This window comes from Vombatus ursinus, unplaced genomic scaffold (assembly GCF_900497805.2).
Source record: "Vombatus ursinus unplaced genomic scaffold, bare-nosed wombat genome assembly UNPS02014959.1, whole genome shotgun sequence".
Taxonomy (NCBI): domain Eukaryota; kingdom Metazoa; phylum Chordata; class Mammalia; order Diprotodontia; family Vombatidae; genus Vombatus; species Vombatus ursinus.
In genome coordinates, this window is record NW_020954737.1 from 3972152 (window position 1) to 3993987 (window position 21836).

A 21836-nucleotide genomic window follows, 5' to 3' on the forward strand; every position below is an offset into this window, starting at 1 on the left:
TATATTTTCCAGAAAGTACAGATGGTGAGGATGGGATAGGGAAGTCTGGCAATCATCTCTCTGCCTCCTCCCACGGAGAGCCTCAGCCCTCAGGTCCCTCCACTCTTAACCCTGACTCCCTGTCTCTCTCCCCTGAATTTTGATTTCTGCCCCTCCTCCTCCTTCCCCCACAAATTCCACAGGGTACCTCTGGAAAATTGCAGTTGGGCCGGGGGTTGCCACAGAAGCCCTGCTCAATGCCCAGGCTGTAATTGAAAGCTGATTCACCCACATGGCAGGCATTGACTTGGTTCACCGTGATGTTGTGCTCCTCCGCCAGGCAGCTGAACAAATCCACAGGGTTGCACATGAACTGGGCAGAAAGAAAGGGACAGATATGAGAGAGTGGTCCCTGAGGCTGGGGTTCTACAGGTGAGCAGACTTATTGTCATAGGATGCAATGGGACTACAACTCCTTGTTGGACTCTCTTTCCCACCTTTGAGTTTTCCCCTACTTCCACTCTGTGGGTTCCACACTAGTGGTGGTTGGGAGAAAGTAACGATTCATTTGAATGCATACATCAAATTGTAGCAGGAAAGGATGAGAGTGTAAGAGTTATCCTGAGTATGTGGTCATAAACATGCATAAAGTCAACTCAATAAGCATCTATTAAGCACCTCCTGAGTACCAGGCACTGTGCTAGGTGCTGGGGATACAAAGAATGAAACAACCCCAGATCTTAAGGAGCTTACATTCTACTGGGGTAGGAGGAGGAGAGACATGTGAGTATGAGAGAGTGAAACTGGTGCTGGACCATTTAAGATATGTGCAGTGATGTCTCCCATGCCCTCCACAGCTCAACTGAAAAGATCACATTGATTTGAATATATGCCATTCACAAATACAGGACAGACCCATTTAAGGAGACCTCTTTCAAAAGAAAAATGTAGGTATATGCTGAAAAATAATTGTCCAAATCACTATATTTTTAAAATGTTACTGTAAAAGGTTTTTTTTTTACATTTTTTTATTGAAATAAATGTCATTAACTTTTATCATCAGTGATTTCTTTATTTTGGACATTTTAATTGTCCTAATATGAACTCAGGTTTTGGTGAAGCTAGATTTGAGAAGAAAAAAGATGGGCTTATATTCAGATCGATAAAATAGTAGTCTAAGTTTTTTAATTAGCTTCCAGCCCTGGGAGTAGGGCACTAAGTGGCTAGAAATAGAAGATTCAATGCTGGATGACGTTAAACATTCAATCCTACCCCTGCCTCAGAGCCACATGGGTTAAGTCCCGGCAGTTAGACACAAGAAGACCTTCCAACAGAGGAAGAAGACCTTATGGGCTGTGGAGGAATCCTTTTGTCCCTTTGCTCGCGGAGCTCTGTCAGAACTAGGCCATGGATGGTGGGACCACATACCATGTTGACAAATGCAGACAGGAAAACCAGGATAATGGTGAAGACCCCAACTATGGTGCTGTTGGTCCGGGACTGGACAATCTTCTTAGAGAGAGTCTGCAGCGGTGCTGGGAAAAGCTGCCACAGGGATGAGGGGGTGAAGAGGTAGGGAAGGAGAAGGAAATGGGGTAGGGAGAGAAACACAGTAAGACTCAGACGGCTACAGCCGCACAGCACTACAGTGTCTCAGCAGATTGTTCCCCCCTCCTCTTAATATGGGGCAAGGGAAAGACCTTGCCTTGGGCTTTGGGTCTTGCTGAGGAGGAATTCCAGCTCCTTCCTCTTCAGAGCCAATCCAAGATACATGGTCTTTGACTGCAGGGCTTTCAACTTTCAGTAATGACTAAGTGTCTCTGACTACTAAGTTCTAAGGAGACTCCATATATCCTTACTTCCCTTGATTCCTGAATCTGCTTGGCTCTCTCGGTTGGGAGATCATTGCACCCAAACCCTAGTTATCTCTCCTGCTGCTGCTGCTTCCCAGCTCTGTCACTAACTAGCTGGGTGGCCTCTGGCAAGGAGGCCTTTGACTCCAGGTGGGAGTGATGATTTGGAATAAGCATGGGGGAGCTTCTTACTTACTGTTCCCTAAGTCCTCACCTTTCATTCCTTTATAGTCCATCACTCCACCAGTTTGATGCTGCTTACTCAGCTTAATAAATATAGCCCTTCCAGATGCTTTTGCATAGTCGATTGAAGGTTTACTGAGGCATGCCACCTAACAGCAAAAGATAACTATTTTTGAAAAGGCTGATTCCAATGGGGAACCCTGCTGGAAGGTCACAGAAGAACGTAAGAGTTAGAGCTGAAAGGAGCCCTAGAGATCCGCTAGATCAAGCTGGTCATTTTACAGGGATTTGCACAGATAGGGATAGGGACTGAATCAGTGGCTTCATTGGTAGGGAGCTCCCTCCACCAATTCAGGCCATCACCCTTTCTGCAACTTAGCCTTAGAGTGACCAAGAGCTCAGGGTTATACAGCCAGTATGTGTAGGGACTGGAACCTAGGCCTAGTTTGATAATGTTTCATTATTGCAAATTAATTTTAGGTCAAGTTTGTGTTTGTGCCATTTGTATATATACTTAGCAGTCCTTTTGGGGCCTTTCATATATTTAGTATATTTACACCAAGCAGCTAGGTGGTGCAGTGGAAAAAGTGCCTGGCCTAGAGTCAGGAAGACCCTAGTTCAAATCCCTCCTCAGACATTTACTAGCCATGTGACCTTGGGCAAGACAAGTAACCCTATTTGCCTCAGTTTCTTCATCTGTAAAATAACCTAGAAAAGGAAATGGCAAACCATTCTAGTATCTTTGCCACGAAAACCCCAAATAGAGTCATAAAGAGTCAGACATGACTGAAACAACTGAACGATGAATATTTACACCCAGTTTCCTGAGGTCAAATCTCTATCTACAAAACCACACTGCTTCTTGGAATAGGTTCTTAATAAATGTTGTCAGATTGATGAGGATACTAAGGCCCAAATTGGTAGTAAGATTTATGTCAAGGTCATATAACTAGTAAGTAGTAGAGCAGGGATTCAAAACTGGGTCCAGAGAGCCAGGATAACAGAGAAAAGGCAGGGACTTGCCTGAGTTCTCCCAAATTCCCCTCCAGAAAACTTTAAATAAGGGGCAGCTAGGTGGCAAAGTGGATAGAGCACTGGCCCTGGAGTCAGGAGGACCAGAGTTCAAATCCAGCCTCAGGCACATAACACTCACTAGCTGTGTGACCCTGGGCAAGTTATTTAACCCCAATTGCCTCACCAAAAAACAAAACAAAAACCTTTAAATAATGCCTCAAAACAAATTCTGGAGTAGCAGAACCCACAAAAAGATGGGGGTAAAGCAATTTTCCAGCCAAAGACAACTTAGAAGGTTGGCAAGAAAGGTCTTCACAATGGAATAAGAGTGGAGCACAGTCCAGCACAAGCATCGGCCCCAACTGTGCAACAGGAAACCAGGAGCAGGTCTTGGGAGTAACTGAATCAGTGATGGCAGTGGCTACTTCTGCAGCTCTCAGCCCCCAGAGGTTAGGAAACTGGTCAGAAAGAAATGGTACCTTTGCTGGCACCAGGGGCAGGACTCTGATGCATGGTCCATATTCAGATCCATGTCCCAGGATGAGGAGGAGCACTAGCATACATACCAGAGCTGGTAGCCACAGGGGACCCTGGTCACAGTTCCAGGGTGGAAGACAGTGCATATGGTCACTCACAGACCAGAACACAAGCCAGGAGAGTAGTAAATACACCTCTCCTTAGATCAGACCACCTTGGAAGAACTGAAAACTTACAGACCCCCAAAACAAGCTACACAAAAAAACCTGAAGCTTGAGGCAGTGCCCTCTTCACCCCAAGAGCAGAGCCCAACTTTAACATAAAGCTAAAAGTCAAGAAATAAGTTAGAAAAATGAGCAAACAACAACAACAAAAAGATCCTTACCATGGAAAGTTACTGTGGTGACAGGGAAGATAAAAACACACACTCAGAAGAAGACAACAAAGTCAAAATTGCTACATCTAAAGCCTCAAAGAAAAATGTGAATTGGTCTCAGGCCAAAAAAAAAAAAATGCTGGAAGAGTTCAAAAAGGATTTTAAAAATCAAAGAAGAGAGATAGAGGAAAAATTGGGAAAAGAAATGACAATGATGCAAGAAAATCATGAAAAAAGAGTCAACATGCTGGTAAATGAGGCACAAAAATAATGAATGAAGAGAATGCCTTAAAAAATAGAACTGTCCAAATGGAAAAAGATGTACAAAAATTTTCTAAAGAACACCTTAAAAAGTAGAATTGGTCAAATGGAAAAGGAGGTACAAAACCTCACTGAAGAAAATAATTCCTTAAAAATTAGAAATGGGCAACTAGAAGCTAATGACTCCATAAAACATCAATAAACAATCAAACAAAATTAAAAGAATGAAAAATAGAAGAAAATGTGAAATATCTCATTGGAAAAAAAAACAAGTGATGTAAAAATAGATCCAGGAGGGACAATTTAAAAGTTATTGGACTACCTGAAAGCCATGATCAAAAAAAGAGCCTAGACCTCATCTTTCAAGAAATCATGAAGGAAAATTGCACTGATATTCTAGAACCAGAGGGTAAAACAGAAATTGAAAGAATCCATCAATCACCTCCTGAAAGGGATCTCAAAATGAAAACTCCCAGGAATATTATAGTCAAATTCCAGAGTTTCCAGTTCAAGGAGAAAATATTGCAAACAGCCATAAGGAAACAATTCAGATATTATGGAGCCATAATCAGGATAACAGGAGATTTAGTAGTTTCTAGATTAAAGGATCAGAGGGACCTGGAATATGATATTCCAGAGGGCAAAGGAGTTAGGTTTATAGCCCAAAATCACCTACCCCACAAAACTGAGCATAATCCTTCAGGGGAAAAAATGGACATTCAATGAAACAGAGGATTGTCAAACATTCCAGGTGAAAAGTCTAAAGCTGAATAGAAAATTTGACTTTGAAATGGAAGCATAAAAAGATAAACAGGAAAGAGAACTCATAAGGAACTCAATGAGGTTAAACTGTTTACATTCCTACATGGGAAGATGATTCTTGTAACTCCTAAGAACTTTTTCATTATTAAGGCAGTTAGAAGAAGCATACATAGATGGAGGGCATGGGTGTGAGTTGAATATGATGGGATGATATCTAAAAAAATTAAAGTAAGGGATGAGAAAGATGAATGCACTAGGAAAAGGGAGAAAGGAGAAGTAGAATGGGGCAAATTATCTCACATAAAAGAGCACAAAAAAGCTTTTACAGTGGAGGGGAAGATAGGGAGGTGGGCAGAAATGCTTGAACCTTACTGTCATTGGAATTGGCTCAAAGAGGGAATAACATACATATTTGGTTGGGTATAGAAATCTGTCTTATTCTACAGGAAAGTAGGAGGGGAAGGGGATAAGAGAAGGCCAGGGGTTGGGGGGTAGGGGTGTTGGACTGAAAGAAGGACAGATTGGGGAAGGTGGTAGTCAGAAGCAAAATATTTTTTGAGGATAGACACGGTGAAAGGAGAGAGAGGGTAGGATAAACAGGGAAAATAGGAAGGAGAGAAATATAGTTAGTAATCATAACTGTGAAAAAAATTTACAGCAAGTATCTCTGATAAAGGCCTCAATTCTCAAGTATATAGATAACTAAGTCAAATGTATAAAAATAAGATTTATCCCCTACAGATCAAAGCATACTATTTGCTATTTTTTTCTTCTGTTGTGTTTTGTTTCCTCTTTCTGGGGGTTCCTTCTATTGGTTCTAATTCTTACAATATCACTAATGAGAAAATATATTTAATAGGAATGTATTTGTATAGCCTATATCAGATTGCGTGCTGTCTTGGGGAGGGAGGTGGGGAGGGAGGAGGAGAAAAATTTAAAACTCAAAAGTTTATGGAAGTGATTGTTAATAATTCAAAATAAATTCATTTAAAAAAACACAAAAAATGGCCTTTTATAGGCTTAAAAATCACTTTAAAAAAATAAGAGTCATTCCCCATTTGAGAAATGGTCAAAGGATATGAACAGGCAGTTTTTAGACAACTTGATCAAAGCTATCTGTAGTCATATGAAACAATGCTCTAATTCACTATTGACTACAGAAATGCAAATTAAAATAACTCTTAAGTACCACATATCAGATTGGCTAATATGACAGGAAAGGAAATTAACAAATGTTGCAGAGGATGTGGAAAAATGGAAACACTAATGCATTGTTGGTGAAGTTGTGAACTGATTCAGCCATTCTGGAGAGAAATTTGGAACTTTACCTAAAGGACCACAAAACCATGCATACCCTCTCCTCAGCAATACCACTACTAGATCTGTATCCCAAAGAGATAAAAACAAAAAAGGAAAAAGACCTTTATGTACAAAAATATTTAAAGCAGCTCTTTGTGTGGTGGCAAAGAATTGGAAATTGAGGGGATGTCCATCAATTGGAGAATGCCTGATCAACTTGTGGTATATAATTGTGATGGAATACTATTGTGCTATAAGAAATGACAATTAGAATGTCCTCAGAAAAACCTGGAAAGACTTACATGGACTGATGCAAAATGAAATGAGCAGAACCAGGAGAACAGCAGTAACAGTGATACTGTACGATGGTCAGCTGTGAATGACTTAGCTGTTCTCAGCAATACAGTTATCCAAGACAATTCCAAAGGATTTATGATAAAAAATACTGTCCACTTGCAGAGAAAGAACTTGTGGAGTCTGAATGCATATTGAAGCATATTTTTTTTTTACTTTCTTCATTTTTCTTGGTGGTGGTTGTTGTGTTTTTTTTGGTTTTTGTCTGTGTTTTCTTTCACAACATGACTAATATGGAATTATGTTTTGCATGACTGCACACGTATAGCCTAAATAAAATGGCTTACCATCTCAGGGGGGAACAGGAGATGGAGGGAGGGAGGGAGAGAGAGAATTTTGAATTCAATTTTTAAAAATGAATGTTAAAAATTGTTGTTACATGTAATTGGGGGGCAAATAAATATTAAGAATAATAAAAAACCCAAACCCTGGGTCCAAATTCAGTGCTCTTTCAACTATACCGTACTGGAATGTATCTGTTTGTCAGAAAGAACTTCAGAAAAGGAAGGCAGAAAAGGAAGAACCAAAGGATCACAGATCCAGAGCTGGAAGGGACCTCAGAAATCCATGTAGTCTAACCCCATCATTTAAGAGAAAAAGAAACGGTGGCCTACAATTGAAATAATTGGTCCAAGGTCTTATAGATAATAAGAACCAGAGGGGCAGCTCGGTGGCATAGTGGATAGAGCACCGGGCCCTGAAGTCAGGAAGTCCTGAGTTCAAATCCGGCCTCAGACCAAACACTTGACACGTACTAGCTGTGTGACCCTGGGCAAGTCACTTAACCCCAATTGCCTCACCAAAAAAAAAAAAAAGTAAGCACCAGAGATGAGATTTACTTCTCTGTATGGATTTTTAAAGCAACCTAGACCATCCAAATTATTCCAAAAGGGTCCTTCTAAATCGGGAGTTCTTAACCATTTTTTATGCATGCTATGGACCCCTCTGACAATCTGGTGCAGCACATGGACCTCTTTCACAGAATAATAGTTTTACATGCATAAAATAAAATACATAGGATTGCAAAGGAAACCAATTATGCTGAAATAAATTTACCAACATAAAACAGGTTCATGGAATTTTAAGAACATCTGTTCTAAATGAAGTCAAAGTTATTATCTACATGCTTAATTAATGTTTATCACAGCTACCATATTAATTTGATGTCAGATTTATAAACTGTATTTGTTTGTGCTGTTTTTATGGACACTTAATAACCTACTGGGAGCCCCTTATGTAATCCATTTGTATGATAGATATATTTATGCCTATTTTATAGGGCTGACAATGTTTTTTTTATCTTAAATAGTAGAGGTTTATGACTGGGGTACCTTTGTTTCTCTAGCAAATGGTTGGTGATTGCTGTGATTTATTTGATGCTGAGACCCCAGTCAGAAACTCAGCTCCCAATTAGAACATTCTTCCAATGAGAAACTTCAATCTGCTTTAGGACTAGGATCTGCTTGAAGAAGGAGTTTCCAGAAATGTATTACAAAAAATGGTGAGGTTTGCCTGCGTGTCCTGAAGGTCACCATCCTTGGGAACCTTCAGGGTGCTTAAAGTAGGAGGGGTAGTATTTAGTCTTCCTTGTGCCATCCCCTCTGCTCCTGTGAAGAGAAGAACCAAGGATGACCTAATTCTTAAACTTTCAAAGGCCAAGTCTGTGCCTGGACACAAGTCCTCCTGACCAGGCATCTGGTAGTCCAGTGAATGAAGCACTGGGCCTGGAGTCAGGGTGACCTGAGTTCAAATTCATCCTCAGACACTTACTAGCCCTGTGGCCACAGGCAAGTCATTTAACCTCTTTGCCTTAGTTCCCTCATCTTTAAAATGGAGCTCATAATAGCACCTACCTTTCAAGGTTGATTGTGCGGATCAAATGAGATATTATTTGGAAAGCATTTAGGATAGTGCCTAGCACATAGTAGGTGCTTAACAAATGCTTGTTTCCTACCTTTCCTCTTTCCTTCCTCTCTCTATCCAGCTGCCCTCCCTGACAATTCACCTCTCCCCACCCCAATGCTAACTGTTCTTCTCACACCCCTTTTTCCTAGAAAAAATGCCTCCTAGAAAATGGAGATAGACCATTGTCACTGTGTTCTCTTCTATTCCCCATACAAGTCCCAGCCTGGATTTCCTTCACTGAACTCTGCAGTCATTGGGCTGCTGTCCTATCCTGCAGACTCTCACAGCTTCAGGTCTCACTAGGACAACAGCAAGGTGCTATGGCGAGAAACAACCAGAATCAAATGAAATCAATTTGGTTAGAGTTTTTTTTTTCTTTTTTCTTTTCCTTTTTTATGAAAATTCTGAACTTAAAGGAAGAGAGCAAAACATTTCTTTTAAGTGCTTACTAGGTGTTCAGCTAAGTATTTTTACAAATATTATCTCATTTGATCATCAATTTAGCCAACAACAAATAAATGAATATTTCCATATACAAAAGCTGCAAATCTACAGCTTGCTTTTCTTTTGAATGATATAATAAATTCAACACGATGTTTTCAAACCTGACCTGCTTATCTGTGTTTCCTATGGACTGTCATTCTGTTCTATTCTATCCATTTTTTTAAAATGGCTCAATGACTAAGGGATTATTTTGAAATAGAATGCTGGACTCCAAGTCAGAAAGACCTGGGTTCGAATCCTTTCTCAGACATTAACTTGCTCTGTGATCCTGGGCAAGTCACCTAAGCATTCTGGGCCATATCTTCCTCATCTGTAAAATGAGGAGGTTGGGCTCCATGTCCTCTAAGATCTCTTCCATCTCTAAATCTATGGTCCTGTGATCCTCTCAAAGAATATGAGAAAATATGAGTTCCAGTTTGAACTTAGAATTTCACTAGGTAGGGTTGGTTTTGGATTCTTTTTTTGGAGTTTTAATTAACAGTTTCATTTTTTTAAAAGATGACTTGGGGTTTAGCTAAATAATGCTGTTTTTTTAAGATCATTTTCATCATGTTGCATTTTTACAACAATAAACATAAATCAGTTAAGGCTGTGTAGTTTTTGCTGAGGCAATCAGGGTTAAGTGACTTGCCCAGGGTCACACAGCTAGTAGGTGTCAAGTGTCTGAGGCAGGATTTGAACTCAGGTCCTCCTGACTCCAAGGCCGGAGCTCTATCCATTGCACCACCTAGCTGCCCCCCAAGGCTGTGTAGTTTTGAGGAAAGAAAGCTGTGTGGTGACTTGATTGTGATCTTCAAGTATATGTCAATGGATTCATGTTACATGTAAACAGAATTCTACAATCATGCAGTACTTCCTGTATCGATGTAGATCACAAACCCATCCATGCCTTCTCGTCCTGTGCAATTTTCATCTATGTCTTTTTAGCAATCTACCAAGGGGGATGCAACTTAATTCAACAGGTATTTACTAAGTGCATACTGTGTGCTAGGTATTGGGCATAATTCAGTATTTCCATGGATATGTATTCTCAATGGTATGGATGTTTGTTCTCACAGTGTTGATTTCAACCTATTCATATCTTCTTTTGGTACCAGGAATATAAAGCCAAAATATTCTGAAATCTTTCCTCCAGTCTGAGTAATTTTTTTTTTGTGGCATGTCATGGGCATATGGCCTCTGAAGCCACAATGATTATCTTAAATCAGAAAAATTATTAGAATCAGTGTGAACAGTGTAGCCACTGAAAAGCTGACAAATTAAATAATGCACAGTTGCAGTCTGTCATGGAATCTTCTATGATCTTAAAATATGCATGGAAGATGCTTTGTTTGAGGAGAGACTTCAAGGCTACATTTTGCTCTAAACCAACTATTTTATTTTATTTTTTGGTGAAGAGGAATCAAGAAACAATAGACACAATTAGATCATATACTCTCTACACCTCAGTACATATATTTTAAACCTCATAGTCAAATGTCAAATGCAAAAGGTTTTAATGAGGGAAATGCTGAGTAGTTGTTCCCCCTGTACCCAAAAGGAGCAGAAATAAGCCCATGAGAGATAGCACTGTATAGTGGGAAGAGCAATGTAAGTCAGGAGAACTGGGTTCTACTCCTAGAACTGTGATCAACTAGCTGTTGAAACTTCAAAAGAACTTCCTGGCAGCGCAGGAAGTGAAAACCTGAAATGATTCTCTGAAGGATGTGATGGAAGCCCCTTCCCTATTGCTTTGTTGTTGTTGTTTTTAATTGTCTCTGTAATTTTTATAATTAATAAATTTTTAGTTTTCAACATTCACTTCCATAAGATTTTGAGTTTTAAATTTCCTCCCCCTTCTTCTCCCTCCTCAAGATGGTGTGCAATCTGATATAGGCTACTTATACATTCATATTAAACATATTTTCACATTAGTCATGTTGCTTTCTTTGTTTTGCTTTTTTTTTGTTTGTTTGTTTTAGAGGCAAGTGGAGTTAAGTGACTTGCCCAGGGTCACACAGCTAGTGTCAAGTGTTTGGTCTGAGGCTGGATTTGAACTCAGGTCCTCCTGACTTCAGGGCCTGTGTTCTATCCACTGCACCACCTAGCTGCCCCACATTAGTCATGTTGTACAGAATTAGAACTAATGAGAGGAACCATGAAAAAGAAGAAACAAAACAAAACAACAAAAGAAAAGGATAACAAATAGTATGCTTCCATCTGCATTCAGACTCCAAAGTTCTTTCTCTGGATGTGGATAGCATTTGCCATGATGAGTCTTTTGGAGTTGTCTTATATTCTTACATTGCTGTGAAGAGCCAAGTCTATCAAAGTCAGTCATCACACAATATGGCTGTTACTGTGTACAATGTTCTTCTGGTTCTGCTCATTTCACTCAGCATCAGTTCATATAAGTCTTTCTAGGTTTTTCTAAAGTCTGGTTGCTTATCATTTCTTATAGCACAATAGTATTCCATTACATTCATATACCACAACTTGTTCAGCCATTCCCCAATTGATGGACATCCCTTCAATTTCCAATTCTTTGCCACCACAAAAAAGAGCTGCTATAAATATTTTTGTACATATGGGTCCTTTTTGCATTTCTATGGTCTCTTTGGGATATAGACTTAGAAGTGGTATTGCTGGGTCAAAGGGTATGCACAGTTTTATAGCCCTTTGGGCATAGTTCCAAATTGCTCTCCAGAATGGTTAGATCAGTTCACAAGTCCACCAACAATGCATTAGTATCCCAATTTTCTCACATCCTCTCCAACATTGATCATTTTCTTGTTTTGTCATGTTAGCTAATCTGATAGGTATGATGTGGTACATCAGAGTTGTTTTGATTTGCATTTCTCTAATCAATAGTGGTTTAGAGCATTTTTTTCATATGACTATAGATGGCTTTAATTTCTTTCTCTGAAAACTGCCTGTTCATATCCTTTGACTATTTATCAATTGGGGAATGACTTGTATTCTTATATAGAGAACTGAGTCAAATTTATATTTTAGAAATGAGGCCTTTATCAGAGACACTGGCTGTAAAAATTGTTTCCCAGCTTTCTGCTTCCTTTCTAATCTTGGTAGCATTGGCTTTGTTGGTGCAAAAACTTTTCAATTTAACATAATCAAAATCATCTGTTTTGCATTTTATAATGTTCTCTATCTCTTGTTTGGTCATAAATTCTTCCCTTTTCCATAGATTTGACAGGTAAACTATTCTTACTCTCCTAGTTTGTTTATAGCATCAGCCTTTATATCTAAACCATGTATCCATTTTGACTTTATCTTGATATAGAGTGTTGTTGTTGTTTTTACAAAAAGGATCCTATTGAGATATAATTCCTGAGTGGCCAAAGGCAAGAGGGGAGAATTACTACAATGATAATGTCACAGTGTTTCTTACTAGATTTTCTATGTGACTAGAGAAATGGATGGAGAAATGCCCAAAACCAGGAAAGGGAGGTGGATGGGCCATGAGTGATTACTCTCATTAGATGGTGCCATGTTTTTTCCTTGGATTAGACTTCTCCATAGCTGGCCTTATGCTGTTGTTCCCACCAGGGGCTGAGAGATTTAACTTTAAGACTGTAGCAGAAGAGGATGTTTTCCAGAAGGTAAGCTTCTCCCTCTCCTCAGAAGGAAAAAGAAAAAGAGTTTTACAACCCAGAAGAGATAGGAAGAATGAATGGACCTGGGTTTTTGTGACCCTGGAGTGGCTTCTCAGTGATCGATTGCAGGGTGGGATAATAATAATGAGATGACATTAGGGGCAGCTAGGTGGCGCAGTAGATAGAGCACCAGCCCTGAAGTCAGGAGCACCTGAGTTCAAATCCGGCCTCAGACCGAACACTTGACACTTGTTAGCTGTGTGACCCTGGGCAAGTCACTTAACCCCAATTGCCTTAAAAAAAAAAAAGATGACATTTATATAGCACTTTAAAGTGGGGGCTTGCAAGTTTTGACATAGAAAGGGTATGATGTTGTAGTGGAGAGAGGTAAATGAAGGAAGCTGGAGGTGACAAGATGCCATAGCAGGAATGGATATGTTTTCCATTTATTAGTCTTTCCCTTTCCCATTGCCTAGAATGGCAATCTTGGCATTAAGGAAATGAAGCTTGGGGTAAAGCCAAAGGGAAAGAAAAGTAGTGAAAGTGGGACCAAAAAAAAAAAAAACATTTTCAGAAATGACCAGAAGGTATTTGTGCTAAGCAGTTGTCCCAGAGAGGGGCTCAAATTAGTCAGGGGGCAGAATGTATAGTGGCAACAAGGTGTAGTTAAAAGAGCCCTGGAAAATTGGGTTCTTATAAACGTGATACCGCTGACCAAGTGGGTGAGCTAGGCAAGTCATTTTCCCCTCCCTGGGACTCATTTCTCATCTGTAAAATCAGAGGGTCAAACTAGATAGCAAGTTACTAAGGACCCTCCCAGCTTTAAGTCTATGATCCCATGATTAGATAGTCTCTGAGGCTCTTTTCAGCTTTATACTCTTTGAGCCTATGGGACGCAGGGATTCTGTTTGGGACGTTGGTGGCATTTGGGACAGACAGCTTTACACTTGTACTTTGGGGACCTTCCTTTCTATCTCCCACTAAGGTCGAAGGATCAGAGCTCACTGGACCCTACCTGTGGCAAATGTATTCAGAATATTACTTCTACATCATCCCTGACGCATGAAAACCTGCCTCAGATGGGTCCAAAAGGAGAGGCAGAAGTGACACATTCTTGTCAAGGTCCACATCTGCTTTCTTTCCAAACAGGCCCACAGTGAAATATCCCAACTTTCCCCACACTGATCAGCTCTCCAATCTCGCTCCTTAACAATGACAGCCACAGATGTCTGACCACAATGCCATTCGCTACTTCCTGTGCTCTGTCCTGAGAATAATTTTGAATCTTCAAAAACACTAGCTCCAGGAAGTTGGGATAGACACTGGGGACAGCCCTATGCCCAGCAAACCAGAACCAGGGCTTCTTTGGTCTTCCCTTTATCTACTTCAAAAGCACTATATCCTCTTAAGTGGAAAAGAGGCCATGGAGGATGTTTGTTTGCTTACTCACCTTTACACAGGAGTAGATCACGGAGACAAACACCACTATGGTCAACAGCAGGAAACACGTCAAGTAGAAAGCCAGCATAAACATGGAGCTGGAAGCAAAGAGAAAGTTGGAAGGATTCTTGGACAGTCTGGGGAAAAGAACTAAGGTTTCCTTCAGTAAGGTAGGAAAAGGCAGTTACTCTGGCTTCGAGGGAATAAGTAGGTGATTTCCACACCCAGGCTTCCAAAGGGAAGCACCTCTGTGGTACATTAATTAGGCTATTCAGAGAGGCCTTGTCTAGTACAAGGGGAAGGGTACACTACACATTATAAATTTTAAAAGAACTATGGATCCCAGCTTTTTCTTCTGGATCCAGGATTCTGAATTGAAAACATCCTTCTAGGTAAAAATTTGGGATGATTTCTAAGAGAATTCTGACACAGAGCTTACTCCATTTTCTCTAAACGTACCTTGTGATGATCACTAGGGCTCAAACTCAAACTTGTAAACAGATTCAGAGAATCTCTCCTCCCATAAATTTTTTTTTCTTTCTCAAAATGTACCCAGTGTTCTTTGTTACGTTTCCTGATGACTTAGAAGCAGCAAAAGCCTAGAGAAGACTAGGACCTAAGCCCTAGTGTTGAATAATAGATTTTCAATACTTTAACCATTTTTCCATCATTTGATTAATTTTTATTCATGCATCCATTCCTTCATTCACAAAAGCATTTATTAAGTAACTTATATGTCATGCACTGTTAGGTGTTGGGGATATAGAAACAAAAACAAAATACTTATTGTCCTCAAGAAGCTCACATTCTGGGGGGGAGATGGGGAGACACATGACATGAACATGTAAGTAAACAAAATATACACGAAGTAAATAAAAAAGTATGGGGGGGGAGGAGGGGAAGAAAGGACCTAACAACTGGGGAGTCAGGACACGCCTCACAGAGGGGCATCTGAGCTAAGCCTTGAAGGGATCTGAGACAAGGAGAGACAGCATAATGGGGACAGCCTATGCAAAGTCAAAGGGAGATGAGATGATGTACATGGGGAGTGTGGCAAGTAGCCTTGTTTGTCTGGAATATGGTTGTCTTATTTATTCTTCCCTTAAAATATTTAGAAGTATATTTTCTTGACTTCATAAGAAATTACAAAGATTAATAGATTAAAAGAATCTCAGCCATTTTTGGAAATGTGTTGCACTGGAGTCTTTGGGGGAGGGGGCGAGAACTCTGCTGATATCTGTCCATGGTGCTAGGGTACAAACTAGAGTAGACCCACATATTCATTGGGAAGAGTTAGGATCTGCTAAATCCACCCCCTCCCATTGTCTCCTAATTCCTATAACAGGTCCAAGTCCAGTTTCCAAGAAATCCTATTTCCATTTTTTTCCACTTCAGTCACAGTCTTTCAACAAGACATAGCCTATGGGTTTGAGCTCTCCATCCCTCCCTCCTCCCTGTCACTTTCAAAGGGAAATCACAATTATAGATGATAGATACCAGCCTGCATGAACCTGGGGGAATCCCCAGGGAGGGAAAATAATGGTAGCAAGTGCATTTTATTTTTGAATTGTCAGTCTCTCCACCTGGGGTGTGCAAAAACAAACAAAAAAACACACCTTTAAAGTCTTCTGAAATTCCTTTGCTTGCAATAACAGAAGATTGGGCCCAGAGAAGTTAAGTACTGTTTGCTGGGTTAAAGGAAAATGAAAACCTCAGCAGGGAAAGTGAATACTCAGCAGCCATTTAAGCCAGGCATTTGTTCCAGTCCAAGTGCCTGCACTTAACTGTCTTAAACCAACTTGTGAAGGGGAAAAAGAAATTCTTTATAACAAGGAAAGAAACACTTTTTAAAGTGAATTTTTAAGCTTCCCGAGAGGGGAGATTTGTGAGAGAGTAACTTCAGTCAATTCTGGCACCACAGAGCTGCTGCCAGAGAGTAAAATGACATCAGCACAACTTGGAAACTGAGGCAACCCAATCCATTGATCTGTGTTACTATAGAAGCAGATAAAAGTTGTTGGGGTAATAATGATATGCAATTATACACAAAAGGGGGGACTTAATATGCATACAGAATGTGATGTTCTTACTTATATTACAATTACTTATTTCCTTCTAACATTTTTGATACCACTAGTGACTTCATTTCAGCATAGACAAATATGGAAACAATGAACCACCACACAGTGTATGGCCCATTAATGACCTGGATGAATGTTTAGTGTGTGAATGACGTGCCTGGCATTTTAACTCACATATCACAAATCAGACAGTAGTCAGTGTTTTCCCCTTTTAAAGAATCCCCTACATTGAGAAACCTTCCACTTAATTCCATTACCCACGCTCTCTCTCTCCTCACCTCCTAGGCTCATAGACTTAGAGCTGGAAGGGACTTTAGAGGTCATTAAGTCCGAACCCCCCCATTTTATAGATGAGAAAACTGAGGCCCAGATTGATGAAGCCACTTGTCCTAGGTCACACAGCTAGTAAATGTCTGAGGCAGGACTCAAACTCAAGTCTTCAAAGTCCAACAATAGCCCCTGTACCACCTAGCTGTCATTTGATGACATCATAGAGTAAATCTTGTTTCTGGACCTAAAATTTGCTTTGTTGGCTAGAGAAACAAGTGTCCCTACCCTTCTGAGACCTGGGATGCTCGAAATCAAGAAGAGTGGGGCAGAGGAAGTACTCACTGTGGCACGATGGTGATCTGGACAAAGCAGATGAAGAGGAAGACAAGGGAGGCACAGGCCACGTAGGCACCGAAGCGATCATCCACCTGCTTGGAGTACTGAGAGGAGGAAAGGGAGAGGTTTGGAAAGACATCTGGAACGTAGAATCAGTCAGCACTGACTCCATAATTCACTCTGATGAGTCCCTCCTTGGGCCCCATCAGTTTACACGGCCTTTCATGACAGGGTTAGTGCCCTAGTAACACCACTAGATGGGGATAAACCAACCCAGATTGGTGAGTCGGTCTGGGAGGAGGGAGGGAGAGGAGTTCTTCCTAAATAATCAAGAATTTAAAATTCTTATTACTGGGGTAAGCACTGGAGGCAGAGTCTGTCTAACGCTCATTCCATAACTTACTCTGCCCACAAGTAGAAAGTTAATGAATAAAAGCAGCAAAATTATATAGTGGAGGGTATACCTCTGCTGTGACCTTTGACAAGGTATTTCACTTCTGAGCCTCAGTTTCTCCATCCATAAAATGAGCCTGTTGAACTAGATGATTTGTAAGTAAGGTCCCTTTCAGTTCTAACATTCTCCTAACATTCTCAGTACCCTCTCGGAGAGATGCAATGTGGCACAGTTGGTAGAGAGCTAGCCTTGAGTCAGGAAGACCCAAGTTCAAGGCTTTTCTCTTATGGTAATGGCTGCGAGACCCTGGACAAATCACTTGACACCTCAGTGCCCCCTGCTATGCTGTCCTGTACTCTCCAAGGCTATAAGCTGTATTGTAGATGTCTGTGTGTAGAGCGTTGTCTCACTGGAAATTTCATATACCAATGAAATCATAGTTAGGGGCCAAAAAAATGATTTATGACTGATCCACCAACAGAAACGGAAGGATTTTTCCTACCATCCAGAATTGTCTTGGCTCAGATTCGAGCCTCTTGCCTTCCCTGTAGCTCTGGACCACACCAGTCCCTTGTTCTGTTCTCCTCTCCTCTCTCACTGTGGCCTACCCATGGGCCCAGCAGTAGCTCAAAAGAAAGTGATGTGCACATTTAGAAAGTTCTCCATCCCAAATGTGCATATGGACTATTGTGCTTGACCTGTGGTAGAGCTGTCTGAGCTCATGTTGATTTGATCAGCCACAGTCGGATGGACACACTGTATGTTGACCCCAATATTGTGATGCCATTTTGGTTCTCTTCAAGTACAAAGGGCAACAATGCCCCCTGGGCCCCACATAGGACTCACTGGGGACCTAGGGACATATACATGTACCAGGAAGAGGAGAGTTCCCAAGTTCAAGTATTTGGGGAAAATTAACCAGGTGATTTCTGACTTCTCCCTCTCAGAGGGGACTTTGTTCTCTAACAGTCACATGAGAGCAAAACAAAAAATCTCGTGGACAGGAAGAACCAAGAGCAATTCAAGCTCATGACTTAGTGACAATCCACAGGGCTGCAACAGCCTGTCGTCCCAGAACTTTTCTGCTGCCCATTCTCCTCTGCTCATTTGTTTTCTCCAGCCAGCTCCCGGTGATCTGCACGAATAAAGCTAATTCCTATTTTTAGTCACTGCCCCTCTCCGGCCCAAACTGTCTCATCTGTAAAATATAGGAATTGAATTAGATGATCCCTGAGGTCCCTTCCAGCTCTAATACTCTGGGATCCTATGATTAATTATAAAAATATAATTGACATTTACATGGCACTTGACCTTTTCAAAGCACTTTCAAAAGCTGTCATTTAATTAGATCCTTACCACAACCCTGTGATGTAGGTAGAGCAGGTATTTTGCCCAATTTAGAGATGAAACAGCGGAGATCATAAAAGGTTAAGTGACTTAACCCCAAATATAGCTAATGGGCTAGCCTAGTTAGAAAAAGAATCCAGGCCTCCATCTTCCTGCACCAGGCTCTTTCCATTTTTATCAACTGGCTGTTGCTGCAGGCTATGCTAATGGTGCAGAACTATGGCACACATAATCCCAAACAGTGGATAATCCAGAAGTAATTTGTTTTGGCTTTGGAAAGCATAAAGGTTTTTCCACAGTAGATCTATCTTCCTAATTAAGTACTCCTCAGTTTAACACTGAAGTGAGTTTACATTCCCTGCATGCATACCAGCTCACAAGGGAGGCCATTTGGTGTTGCAGAAAGAACACTGGAATAGGAGTCAGGAAACCTGGGCTTTGGTCCTGGCTCTGCCACTAAGTATCGTTGTATCTCTAAACTCCACTTCTCTGGGGCCTCAGTTTCTTCAACTACAAAAATGAAAGACATAGAATAGATGGCCATCTCAAGATACCCTTTGTTATCTCTCATATTCTATTACTCTAGTTAGCCAGAAGAATGCTGGGTGGTACAGTTCCTTAATAACATAGTATCTAACAAATAAAGGCTATAAAATCCCTCTTATACTCTCCAGTTTTTGGTTGCCCCCATTTCACAGGTGGAAAAACATAGGCCAAGAAAAGGGACCTCACCTACTTTACCGAAGGTGTTTTTCTCCAGAGATTTAGCACTTGAAGTCAATGACTAGTAACCTAGTTGGAGTCATCGGTCTGAGGAGAGGAATGCATGCTTGGGTTTTGAGTTCTACGCAGCCCGGAACTGACTCCCCCACCCCAAACCCCGTTGTCTGCCCGGGACCGGGTTACCTTTTTCTCTAGGTCAGGCTCTCTGAAAGTTAAGAGGAACTTCCGAACGTGCTCTGACCGCAGCCGATCAATGCTCCTGGCATCAATAGCTCGGCCCAGGAACTCGTCCACCTCGTCCTCGGGGTTCATGCTTTCTTGGGTGTTCCTGGGGGGGGAGGGGCACAGACCCAAGACAGATACACCACCCAGGGGGAAGTTACATTAGTGGGAGCATGTGTTCTTGTTTCTGGACCGAACTCTGGAGGGGAAGCACGGGGGAGGGGAGGGGAGGCAGAGCAAAGCAGTGAGGTCAAGCTCAAATAGAAATGGCCCATTAAGTCATGCATAAAGGTCCCTGAGGGATGCATACTAACTTAAAAAAAAAACCACATATTAATATAATCTATGTTTTATTGTATTTTTATTTATTTATTTATAATTTTAATTATTTTTTTAATTTTTCAAAAGAAAATTTAACATAAAATTATTTTAATTATTTGTTAAATATTTCCCAATTACATTTTAATTTTATTCGGGGCTGTTGTCGGTAGGATTGAGGGCCACATGAGAGTGTTTGATACCTCTGGAGTGGAGTCTTTTATGAAGACAATAGAAACCTGAAGGGCCTGTAATCCAAAAATCACAGCCAACTCCTAACTGTCTGTTATCACAGGGGAGGGTGGAGGGGAGCAGCACAGGCTACTGAAATTCTTAGAAAACCCAAACCTGTCATTTTTTTCACCAATATGGGTTATGTCTCACATAAAAGAAACCTGACAGGCATTAATCAGAACCTTGCAGAGCAAATAACTTGGAGGGTGATCATTCCCATCACAAAAGGTTTAGTCACTTTACAAAAAAAGGTTTCACTGTAGGATTCCTTTGACCAGACAGCTTCCTGGGTCTGATAACTTAATTTACAAAAATCCGATTTATGCACAACTTTTAGATGAACAAGTCCATCTTCCTAAAGTAAGCCACACTTGTAATTTGTAACCCTCACCTTCCAGCCAACCCTTTAGCCTGTTTAGGGAAGAAGGCAAAGAAGCAGGAGGGTGGAGATCAGCATCAACAGACTTTGGGCCTCAACATCCAATCAAATAAGTCCTCTTCTCCCAAAATAGGGATGTTTGGCATGTCTGGTAGTTTCCCCTGAAAGAGAGACTCAGGATCCTCCTGTGATTTCTTTCTACCTCCCTTGTTGCCAAGGGGAAGAAACTTAGCCAGCTTTCTGAGGAGGGGGATGAAATGGACTGCATTCTCAATTGGGATCCACACCACTGTAATGGTGGAGAGATGATGGCCACGGTGGAGAGGATGTAAAACACATTTGGGTCAGAATACCTCAGAGATGATCTAAAGCTGGGGGGTAGGCCCAGAGGGTGGGGTCCTTAACTTGGAGACTTGTTAAAAATAAATTTGTTTGTTTTTTTAAATTTTGATAAATATTTCAACATAACCGGTTGCCTTTGAAATCCTATGTATTCTATTTTATGAATTTAAAAAAAAAAAACATTATCCTGAGAAGGGGTCAATAAAGCTTTCCCTGACTGCCAAAGGGATCCATAACACAAAAAAGAATAAGAAACTCTGACTAAAGTCATCATTGCTACTTTGTGATTCCATAAATATTTTTCCCTAGAATAATCTAACCACAAGGGTTTGGAGTGATCTGATGGGGCTGGCTGTTTGGAAAACTGAACTGAATGTGGCTCTGCCCTTGACTGGCCTTTTTAAGAGTAGGTTACTTTTCCTTATCCCCATCTCCCAATCTTAGCTATCCTTTTCCTCCTATAGTAGAAAGGACACTTTGGAATCAGAGCACTTGGGTTCAAATCCTGATTCTGACACTTACTACCTGTATGACCTTGGACAGACTCAAACCCATCTGTGCCTCAGTTTCCTTATCTGTAAAATGAGGATATTGGACTAGATCAAGTCTGAGGTCCCTTCCAGCTCCAGTCCTATGATCCTTAAGACCCTCTCAAGGCACCCAACATCAAGGATTGGACAGGCCTCTCCCTGCCAAGATTCTCAGATCAGTTGTTTTCCTTAACCCTGTTCAGCTCCAGGTTACATATTGATTGGGTAGAGAGAAGGAAGGCCCATTTGAGAACACAAGGTGAATCCATCCTGATACAAGTTCTTCACCAGATCCTAGAGTCCTGCTGGGCCCTTTAAACTGGGAGAAGGAGTTCAGCAGAAGTTGGAAGGTGGGCATACCATTATTCACAAGAGGAACTTCCTCTATTCAGTGTTGCTAGATATCCCCATTAAATATTTGGTAGAAAGAAACTCATTGAAGTTCCTCATCTGTACAATGAGGAATGAACCCCAGGGCTTCAGTAGTCCTTGGCTTCATGATTCTCTGTGAATGCCCCATTCCAATTTGAATTGTTTCTGAAGACACCTCATAGTCTTGTGTTTGGGCCTGATCAAACACCAGCAATGAGTAATACCAATCAATACCTCCTCTCTTCCAGGTTTTTGTGTGAGGATGCTCCTTTATTCTTCTAACATAAA

General features: G+C 40.9%; 1 protein-coding gene across 1 annotated transcript in view; it reads right to left on the reverse strand.

Annotated features, from left to right (window-relative positions):
• The window catches only part of ADCY5 (adenylate cyclase 5), a 260004-nt gene that overhangs the window by 24504 nt on the left and 213664 nt on the right, over positions 1 to 21836 (reverse strand). Inside the window, exons 10-14 of the mRNA XM_027845254.1 lie at positions 19335 to 19479; positions 16694 to 16791; positions 14011 to 14098; positions 1408 to 1524; positions 188 to 352 (exon numbers count right to left, since the gene is read on the reverse strand). Of these exons, the coding sequence (XP_027701055.1) occupies positions 188 to 352; positions 1408 to 1524; positions 14011 to 14098; positions 16694 to 16791; positions 19335 to 19479 (613 nt within the window). The remainder of the gene's footprint in view (positions 1 to 187; positions 353 to 1407; positions 1525 to 14010; positions 14099 to 16693; positions 16792 to 19334; positions 19480 to 21836) is intronic.